At 42.3% G+C, this 11,257-nt stretch overlaps 1 protein-coding gene across 1 annotated transcript; it reads left to right on the top strand.

Annotated features, from left to right (window-relative positions):
- Nucleotides 1-67: 67 nt before the first annotated feature.
- tmem192 (transmembrane protein 192) lies at nt 68-10,560 on the top strand. Its single transcript, XM_030094609.1, has 6 exons — nt 68-200; nt 1,295-1,450; nt 2,082-2,343; nt 2,457-2,579; nt 8,129-8,234; nt 9,912-10,560. The coding sequence occupies exons 1-6, from the start codon at nt 171-173 to the stop codon at nt 10,024-10,026; spliced, it is 792 nt and encodes a 263-aa protein (XP_029950469.1). The 5' UTR covers nt 68-170; the 3' UTR covers nt 10,027-10,560.
- The last annotated feature ends 697 nt before the right edge of the window (nt 10,561-11,257 follow it).

Below are 11,257 nucleotides of genomic sequence, written 5' to 3'. Positions count from 1 at the left end.
AGGAAGCACTTTGACTGCCGGAACGATTGAGGTAGGAATCAATTTTCAACGGGACCATTAAAACAACAACAACAAGAGCAGGAAGAGGAAGCTGACTGAGGTCTGTTACAGAATGTAATCCGCTGCTTTTTGTATAATTTCCCTCTTCGAAACATCAAACATCGCCACAAATGGACTCAAAAGGACCTCCGCCGTACGCTGTATGTAAACATTTTAACCGGTTACCATGTCGTGTTAGCCTGAGAGCTAGCTCTGCTAAAGCTACTTACACACCTGTAATGGTGACAATATTCACTTGTGTTTTAGATGGTTTTAATTTGGTCACATGACGAGTTTTGAGGTTTTTAAATCACAGCAGTTGTCAGTTGAAGGGCAACACTATTTGAATTTGAATTTCCCATAACTATCCTCCTGGATGCTCACAAGACGGGACATGTGGTGGCATGTTCATACCACCATACCACTGTGGCAGTGATCTAACGTAGAGCCTCCGTGACAAATGTCTGTGTCTTTAGCAGTGATGTGCTCGACTACCATTTGCGCTGCGCAAGTAATAGATCCTTGGTTGGGGTTGAATGTCCTGAGAATATTTTGATTTGGGACTATTTACGTCTACATAATGTGTGTGTAGAATTAATGCAATATCGTTAAAATGCACAAGTATAAACTTGTGCGATCGATAGATTGCGAGCATTGCATTGTAATTTGTGTTGTTAAAATGCGGTCTTCGGATCTTTGCGCAAATAACAGATCCATCATTTGCGCGGCTCAAAGATCCCGCAAATCGCCCCAAAACATTAGAAACCAGACCGGTGGTGTAGTGACGGCATACAGTTCAGAAGAAGTCATTAAAATAGTTTGATATTAGAAAGACGCTGATTCCTGTTGAATAATAATGGGAATGATGTGTATCTTTGCCCTCTTTATTTTCTAAATACCTGTTCATGGTTTCGTTTTGATAGTCTTTTATGAGTCACTGCTTTTTATTGTCTAATTTTCATTTGTGATCGTCTTTGCTGTTTCACGTGACTCACGTAGCTCACACAGCAAGAGCAAAGACTGGAGCCAGATCAGGCCCTGGGGCTGAGGTCGAGACTGTTGGATATGGGTGACTAAGAACAGTGAATCAAGGCCATGTGACGAATGCTTCCTGATATGGTTTTAGTATTATTTATTTGTTTATTTTAAATGTATTTATTGTTTTCTGTTGCTGCTCTTGTCTGTGTTACTCGATTGCAAGGGTGTGAGATGTGTGTTTAGCTCTACCGGCTTCAGTTTCTACTTTACATTTCAGCAAGGGGGCTCTTCAGCAGACATGTCACGGAGTTTGGAAGACGATTCCTTGGTGGACGGACCGCTGATCTCCGCTGATGCCCTTCACTCTGCCATCAGGAGGGAGTTTCAGACTGTACCGACTTCCTACCACGCCAGCTTTCTGTCTGTCCTACATGTATGAGGCACACACTGCATCAAAATTAAATTGGTGATTTTAAAATACCAGATCAACAATACGCAGATTCAAATTATTGATATCATTTTCTCTATTTGCTAACTGTATGAATAATACCTTGTAATATGTTCTTCTTGATAGTTTTTGTTGTATTTTGACCCATCAACTTAACAAGTGAGCAATTTGCAGTGCACTATTCATGAGTCACTCGAAAAAGTAATCATAGCAGTTTACCAATGAGCTGTTTAAGCAGCTTTTCAAGGAAGAATGCCAGCCCATTTTCTGCCTTTGTTGAATTTTTATGTATAATGCTCATTATTTTGACTTTTTGTGGTCTGAGTCAGAAAAATCCTACACAACACTATCAGATTCCAGTTAAGTGAAGCTTTTTTTTTGTTTGTACTGGCATTTAACTGATAAACCCAACATTTTCTCAAGGAAATAATAGAAGAATTAATAGTTGGTTGATCAACTTTACAGTTGTGTCTTATGATGTCACTTATGCACTTTAGAACATTTGAATGTGTCTGTGTTCTTTCCCGTAAGAGTCATTGAGTCTTTTTACTACCTCTGTGCTGCAGCAGTCATATGACTCCTCCGTTTCGCTTCCTCTGCTTGTTTTCTGCTTTAGGTGATCTATGTTGTGCTGTCCGTGTGCCTGGGCGTGCTGTGTGTGCTGAAATTTGGCCAAGAGGAGGTGTGCAAGAAGATTTTAGACAGCGTGCAGGGCGGCAGCGTCATCGTGTACGGGAAGGTGTGTTTGTGGGCTCTGGTGCTGCTGTTTACTGCCTGCGTGAGGCGCCACCACAGTCGCGCCCAGAGCAGAGGATACCTGCAGTTCTACAGACAGATGGAGAATGTGAAACACCTGCCATTCATCGTGCACTCCACAGGTACAGAGCAGACTCGCCACACCAAGACAGGATGCTTTGTTTGCACAGCATGCAGATGTTACAATCCTCCACAAGGTGGCAGCATGAGCGCTTTACTGCTTCTGTGTTTGCAGGGAATGTTGTGCTGCTGGTTGTTCTGGCTGCAGAGTTTCAGCCACCTGTGCACATCTACCTGCTGCTCACCATTCTGGGGTTGGAGGTCCTCGTGGCTGTGCCGTGCCTGATCTACTACGCAGGTAAACAATGTTTACTGGGTTGGGTTGGTCAGACTTCCATAAACAACCCTGAAATAACAGCATATTCTCTTACCTTCCACATGCCCCCAAGTTCCACCTACCTCTCCTTTCACCTCAAAATGACGGCTTTTAAATGTGTGCAAAGTCATAAGCTACCCTCCCAATTTGGATGGTTGACAAAACTTCTCAGTCAGAAAGAAAATCGAAATTTAAGTGTATTTCTGGAGAAAAAAAAGTGGGTGTTTATTTTTCTTTCTTTTTTAAAGGGTGCCTTGAATACAATGCCTGTGATGCAGATCTATCGGTCTGCATCAAACTGGAAAAACAATTCACTCAAAATACAGTATCAGAGCAAAGAATGTAAATAAGTGGCACAACTTTCTAAGCTCCCGATGGCTCTGCTGTGTGATGGGTGTAATGCATGATTGGGATCATTTCGATATCAACAACGAACAAACAAGTGTAAGTGTGTGCACGTCATTCTCTGCCTGCATTCATACTTTAGACACACTTCAGCAAAGTCCACTGACGAGTAGTTCTTGGTTTGCTTGTTTGGCACATTCAAACATGGCAGGCAGCATTCTTTCAATCTTCAAACGAGCTTTTTCACTACTTTCAGCTGCAGTAGAGTGGAGAGATTATAAACAGAAGCAGCACACGCGACAAAGAGCAAACAGTTCACACAGAAACAGTGAAGAGGGTCCAGAGAATGAACCTTTCTTGCTAAACAGCAGCCTTGAAGCTCATTGAAACCAGCAGAGTTTATTTTGGGACTGACTTGCAGTTTTTGACTCACAGGACAGAAGTTTTTTAATGGAAGCTTTGTAGAGTTTATTTCCATCTATCGGCCTGCTTTAGTGGTTTAACGGTTGTAGCTTTATTCAGATGTTGCTGCGCTCTGTTCTCCTGTAGTTGGACGCTATTTTATCAGTTATTATAAATGGAGGGGCACACCCTGTAGATTACATAACTTACACACATATACACACGCACACACACACTACCCCCCACTCGCAATCTCAGTACATCTGCATCACAATACCTGCCCTGCCCTTTTCAGACTCGACAGCATGACAATCAGCCATTGAGCTCCTTGTCCTCCTGCCTCTGTCTCCGTGTCTCTGCTGATCTGCTGAATCTCCTCTTCTGACACAACCACCATGCAAACTTTGGTGGATGATACCCGTTGCTATTCACTACCAACGCCTCGGAACTCGAGAGTGAATTAGTTAATTTCAACTTGACTCTAAAGTCCAATTAAAAAAATTGCAGTGAAATATTTATTCAATGTGATGAAACATTTAGAATGTATCATTCCAGTTTGACTGTCTGGGAGAGTTTTAAAGTTAATGGTTGAATGCAGATGTTAGAATTAGTTCAAAGAGTTTCAGAAGGTAATTCAAACTGAGTGTGTGCAGTGTGAAACCAACAGCTGTTGAATTTAACGTGTGTGAAGATGTTCACATGCTGAGAGCAGCCACCGCGAGGGGTTGTCCAAATTAGATCACAGAGCGCAGTGTTTCACAGTTATTTACCTTATTATCTTTTAAATGTGGGTTCTTCTCTCTGCCTTTGGGCCTGAATGATCTTTTCATAGTCATGAATGGGGTCAACATTCTTCATGATCATTGTACAGCAGCACACAGTTATATTCCTGTGCACTTTTAATGCATCTTCAAGTATAAAATTTATCATAAGAGCAGAACAGGGTGAAAGGATGAAAAGTAAAGAACTAAAAGTAGGTTCTAAACTGAAATTCACACAGTTACACCATTTTCTAATTGAAATATCTAATTTGTTTATTGACCAGCTTCTTAACATGGGACTACAGACATTCAGCGTTTACATGTTTTTACAGTTGTATTCAGTTAAACGTTTCATATCCCACTTAAGCTAATAGCTAAAGTTGTTTTTCCAACTAATTTTCAGAAAACTGAACTAAATTTTGATTGTGATATTTAACTTAACATTTTCTTGTCAATTGGAGAAATTAAATTCTAACATTAAGTGTTGGATCAGCCCAGTTTACTGCTTGATGTTTGTTAATCAAAACTGCATTTTGACAAGTGAAAAATGAGATATCCCATCATGAGATCAGAACTCTAACCACTACAGTTCTGTACAGCCTCATAAAGCTCACTTAATCCTTTTTTTAAGTTGAAATCATTTCATTAAGTGGTTCATCAAACTCTAACTGAAGAACAGGAGTGGAAACAAAGTGTTACCGGCAATGTCCTCAAGCAAAACACTGTGGAAACACATGTAGACATAGATAAAGCAGCTACTGATTTTGGGTGGATTTCCCGTAGTCACGACAGATGTAAATACCCCTACTGAAGTTCCACAACATATATACCAAATGATTACACTACTAAAGGTACATTCATAAAGAATATAGCAGATACCCCAAAATAAATAACACACATGTGTAGCAATAACATCAAACTGCTGTGTGATGTGTTAGATTGATGTACTTTTCCGGGACGTTCCTGTGTCCTGGTGACAAAGGCACGAGGTGAGAGACATATGATGAAGGCCCCTGTGGTTTCGGCCCATGTGGGAACAATGTAGTTTATGGTCAGGGTCTGAACCCCAAAGCAACCTGGGTGCCACGGCGTCTGACAAATTTATGTTGAATTTCAATATATTATTTAGGCAACGAAAGCACTCCTTGATATTTGTCATTGGCTTGTTACCGCGGTGATTGGCAGTTCGGCGGAGGCAGCAGGCACTTCGCTGTGTGTGTGGAGCTGAAGACGCTGAATGAGAGGATGTAGATATTGAATCTTTATTGAAAGGAAATCCATGTTAAAAGAGTGTTTGGCAGCTGAGGAGCACAGATCAGAGGGAGAGATAGCGGCGGGCAGCGGAGGGAAGATAAGAAAGAGGCATTAGGATTTAACCTATAGCCAGGGGGTAAAGGAGACCCTCACACACATTGTTCCTGTGTTTACAGTACTGCAGATCCAGAGTGTGTGTGTGTGGGGAGGGGATCCTCTCTTTGCCCTTCGCATTCCTCCTCAGATCAGTGCAGTCAGGCACGACACGAGCCGAGCCATGCCTCGCAGTACAGCCCCAGCATGCACACAGCGCCGAGTGACGCAGAGTCAAGGTGACGCCAGCCGAGGAGTCGGGTGAAAAGAAAATCCCCGTCGTTCCTTCAGAGGAGACACGGAAGGAGAGAGATAATGCCTCCAGCTACGGAGTCCATACAGGAAGGCCTCGTTCTGTCTGTCTTTGAAGTGCGTGCTGATTGTGAGTGTTTGTGTGTGTGTGTGCCCGGGTGTGTGTCTTTGAGGTTTTTCTGTATGTTTCTGCCTCTCTCATTTTAACATGAATACACTCTCCTCCATTGACCTCCGTGCACATCAAAGTGATGCCGTGGCCTTCAAAGGCTTCACCGAGAATACATCTTTCTCCTCTGGTTGGTCAGAAGTTAGTGTAAGCACTGCAGGGCACAACACACACACACACACACACACACACACACACACACACACACACACACACACACACACACACACACACACACACACACACACATACACACACTGAATTCATTGCACAGACATCATCAGACCTTTAACACAGTTCTGATCACTTATGTGATCATTGTTTTAAGCGCTGGTGTGTGAGGATACCAAGCACAAAGAAAAAGAAAGTGGAAACGGGTAAACTGTCAAAGAGATGTCTTACTAACTACAGATTGTTCTGAAAAGCAGAGGAGAGGGGATCAGCCTAGATTCTGCACACATGCACAAGTGATCAGGCTTTTCTAAACCGGCAGCGCAGACTATGAAAAGAATTGTGAGATTTTAAGTCTGATCTTAAAAATATGTAGCCGACCTATATAGGTCAAATAAGAAAATTAGAACACATGCACTTTGAGGTGTGAATGCATGGCTTCTGATTCAATAAGCCTATTTTACAGATGGTCAGTTCAAACTTCATTTTGGGTGAGTACCTCCAGTTCTCATACAAGTTGGTCTTTTGGTAGAGGAGATGGCATTTTTGTGGCCTCCACCATGATCAATCCCTGGTGTATAAAGATAGACTGAATATCTCTTGAACCTAAAACAGGAGCTGCTTTCGCTCAAACTGTGGTCTCTTATTGTATTATTGTTTTTTTGAAACTACATTTGACACACAGTAGCAGTGTTGCTCTGCATGGCCTGAAGGTCGTCTGCTGCGCCGCTCTGTGTGTGGCACCATGAGCCGTTTGCACCTCTGCAGCTCCTCAGTTATCACCTGGAAATGTGCACTTCTTTCGCGGTGATTGGAGCTTCAGGGACGGAATGAGCCAGGTCTGAGACTGTCTGTCAAACCCTGTGAGGGCCTCTAGCAGGAGTGTGTGAAATGTGCCACTTCCTTTAGACCTGCTGCATCCATCCATCCTCTGTCCCTCTGGTGTGACACTCTGAACTCTGCAGCCTGAAGAAACGTCTCACTTTCAATAAATAAATTCATCTTGTTCCTAATCTAACAGATCATTATTGTATTGGGGGTGTTCTTTAAACAGAATATTGTTTGACAAAGCTTCAGTCATGTGTGCATTACATATATTTTCAGTGTTGACTGTGAAATAACTTTTTTCTGTGTAATGGATGAACAGGAACACTGTTGTTTAATATGGATATTTAATGTGAATTCGTGACTCTATAGTTTTGCTATTAGAAGGCGCTACCTGCAGATCTTAGTGCATGTTCAGAGTTTTTTTTAGAACAGAAAGAACTATATGAAAGCAGGTAAATAAAGAGTGGTATATTTTATATTTATTCTAATACTGAAACTACATGTTCCAGTTTTTCCAGTTGTGGCCATTGTTGTCTTATCAACCACCTATTTGTCATTTTCTCTCACACATACATGCTTGCTATTGCTTTATTTACACACACACACACACACACACACACACACACACACACACACAGATTGTGGGCGTCATTATGCAGGAATGTGCAGTATTTCTTTGGATTGTGTGTGAATGTGAATACCGAGATGCTCCACTGTAGCAAAGCAAAGATAACGCTCTTTAGAACCTCCCTGACAATTTCCTCTGGCTAATGACACCCGAGGCTTATCAATACCGAGCCGTCCCCTGCTCCTGCCCTTCAGGACACACACACACACACACACACACACTCACACACCATGGCCATATCTCAAATCAATCCGCTCCAGCATTAATTTATTGTCCAGGTCGTCGTCCACCTACTGTACTCGGCACACCCCCAGCTTACTGCTAAGCTCCTCCCCCTTCGTACAGGTGTGTGTTTAGGGCGTGAGGATTAGAGGCCTGAGTGCAGGATATGGCAGCCCATAAGGACTAAGTGCAGGATATAACAGCTTGTGTGTTTAGGAGAGGGAAAGGGACAGAGAACCATAAAAACAACCGGTGTGTGCCGTTTCTCACCTGAGTGATCAACATCCGTAGGAAGCTCTGTCTGCCTGGTGTGTGTGTGTGTGTGTGCCGCTGGTAACCCTAACATTTGATTTATGACCTTTTCAGTACAGGAATCTTTAGTCAACGTTTCTCTCTGTGTGTCCAGTCAAAGTGATGCAGTTCAACCGAGAGCGACCCGCACCCGACGTGAACCAGGAAGACCTGTCACACAGCTACAACGTCACACACTCTCCCACCGAGATCGGCTTCAGGTACACACACACACATCGCAGCAGGAGTTAGCATCTGAATCCTCTAAAACAGGGCTGGATCGAACAGTGCAGCACTGCCAGGGGAAATGTGAATGAAAAAAATAAAGCTCAAATTACTTCAGTTCAGTGATTAATATCCCGAATATTGAGCTGTAGTGTATCCCCAGCTTCGTGCTTAATCTGTGTTTCTCAGCAGTCAGAGGTCTGGTGTTTGATCCAGCTGTGCCTGTTTTCCCTCGTTATTCAGGTGTTACGCTGCCAGCTAATCCGTTTATATCAGGATTTGGTAACTTGCTATCGTCATCCTGCTTCCTCCAAACTACCACTGATGAGGTCAAGGCAATCTCTGAAGACAGAGGAATTAATAGTTATACAACACTTCTAAAGACTTCAGCACATCTTTCTCCACAAGATCACTTGATTTATCTTTTCATTTAAAAATCTGACACTCTGTTTCTAATAGTTGTAATCACAAATATCAAACATTAGGTCGTAGAACTGAATACAGTATAGGATATGGTTTTAAAAATCCAGTGAGAAATAGACCAACTTCAAAGCTGTAAATCATGAAATATCTACAATTATTGTCAGTTTTATGCTTTTCAGATTTTATTTGTAAAAGACAACAAATTGTGATGATATGTTTTTACCTTTGTACCTTTAAAACCTCTCAAGTAAGTCAGTCGCTTCTAGTTTTTATGCAGAAAACTGAGATGAATGTTGATTTATGGACACATCAGTGACAAACCAACTTAAAGGAATATAAACTTTCTCCTTAAGAATAGTATCGTTTACAAATCAGCTCTCAGCAGTTTGGGAATGTTGAAACAAACGGGGCACAGTAACTGGGTTTCAGTGCAAATATATTGTCACCAATGAAATCTGAAATCTCCGTCCTGATCCTGTGGGTTAAAATCCTGCTGCCAGCACTGTAAGAGGTTCGGCGAGATCAAAATCCTCTGATTGATCTTTCAAAATATGTGTTGAGAAGACACTTTCTCTGTGAGCACCACCACTCCTCTTTAAAACACACAAACATTACATTTCCACTTGTCCTTATTAGAGTAAAGCTACGTGGAGACGACAAATAAAAACACATTACTAGTTTTGACTTTGTTTACGTTTTTGACTATTTTCTCCAAGTATAATAGATACTATACAAAATAGTGGTAACACTTTACTTGAAGCACCCGGTATAACACATTATAAGTAGTTATAAACACTTATAAATAATCACAATACTTTATAACCCACTATACAGCATTGGGTTAGGGTTTGGCCCTGGCATTGTGATCATTTATGAGTGTTTATAACTATAACTTCACGTGCTATAGTGGCATTATAATGCTTTATACATGTACTTATAATGTGTTGTCCTTCGTGCTTCAAGTGAAGTGTTACCAAAAAAGCTATTTTAATACTTTTTAAATTGTAGGTAGCTACTGAATATGCCTACAATATAAATTGATACTTATATTTCTTGCCCTGCATGTTTGTAGCTAAACATTAATTATGGTGTGTATATGTAGTATCATACTGATTATTTTTTTTTCTTTTTCACAAAAAAGAAAAACTTTGATCCCTCTGAAGCATGTATTCGTACTGAAGATCATCAGTCCAGCAGCCTTTTCGTTTGTTTCAGTGAAATGTGCTGACGCGGTGTTGTTTGTGCCGCAGGGGGGGCTCCGGCCTGGAGGAGGTGGTGGAGAAGCAGGCCGACCTGATAGAGTACCTCAAACAGCACAACACCTCACTGAGCAAGAGGCTGCTCAACATCACCGCACAGCACTAACTGTGGGCTGGCCTCTTCCTCCTCCTCCTCCTCCTCCTCATCCCACAAAGTGAAGTTTTAAACGCTCTGAGAGAAAGGTCTGCGGGTTTCAGAGAGCTGGACCGAAGCTGGATGAAAGACCCAGAGCAAACAAATGCACCCGTCCCCGCAGCCGGGAGTTCTCCTCACCTGAGATGGACAGATAACGCAGGAGGACCGTTAGAGGCGAAGTGGTGGGGGGCGGAGCCGGGGAGTCGTGGGTCACAGATCAGAGGTGAGGGGTTTTTATCGCTGTGTTACGACCCCCGGTGACCCGTGTGTGCCGCCGCTTTTGTGACTGTGAGCGCGACAGAACGGCGAAACCGTCTGAGATCATCTGCAGCGTGGAGGGAGAGGCGATCAATGATCTGGATCCAGCTACAGAGAGGAGGAGCAGGAATCACTCTGAGGAAAGTGCAAACTTATCGACCTGAATATGTCAGTGATTTATATTTGCTCTGTTTGTTCTTCGTTTGTGCATTTGTGATCAGATTCCAATAAAGTTTCCTTTTTCTATAACAACCGTCTGTTCTGTATCATGTCAGAGATTCAACCCGAACAGCAGGAGCGCCGCCACGTTAACCTTTCCTTCTGCTCCCACCTCACCTTCGCTCTGTTAACAAAATATCAGGCTCGTCATTCGAGCCCTTGCCGTTTGCTCCCTTTTGTGATTCCTTTGCGCTCCCGCGTCCGTAACTCCGCGGGGAGTGGGGCATTTACGACGGCTTTCCCCAAGAGGTTTCAGCCGAGAGTCGACCGGGAATGAAGATCCCTGCTTTCAGCCTACATCTGAAATACAGTGTTTAAAATCACAGTAATGTCTGTAAGCCCTGGGCTTCAGGCTTCATGGAGCCACAGTCAAACAATCTCACAAAGACAGACCAGCTCCTTTACATATTTTAATAAAAAAAGTTTAAAATGTAATATACATCTGAAGTGCACATAATATAAACACTTTATAGGAATGTTATGAAGACATTTTCAACTCCTTTTTTTTTTTTTTTTTTTTTGCAGGTTTTCTGCATTGAATATAATTAAAGGTCAAAGCACGGCTTCTCTCAGTCTTCATGGAGGTGAAAATCTGCTCGCAGCTGGTTGAGTCCAGATCAGCTTCACAAACATTTCATGATTATTATTATTATTTAAGTCACTAATAAAAACTCCAGTCTTCTTCAGTCCTTTGCTGAGTTTGCTTTTGACCAGAGTCTGCAGA

Source organism: Salarias fasciatus, chromosome 6, assembly GCF_902148845.1.
Source record: "Salarias fasciatus chromosome 6, fSalaFa1.1, whole genome shotgun sequence".
NCBI classification, from domain to species: domain Eukaryota; kingdom Metazoa; phylum Chordata; class Actinopteri; order Blenniiformes; family Blenniidae; genus Salarias; species Salarias fasciatus.
Note: the sequence above shows the minus strand (reverse complement) of the source record. Positions and strands in the feature narration are given on the sequence as shown.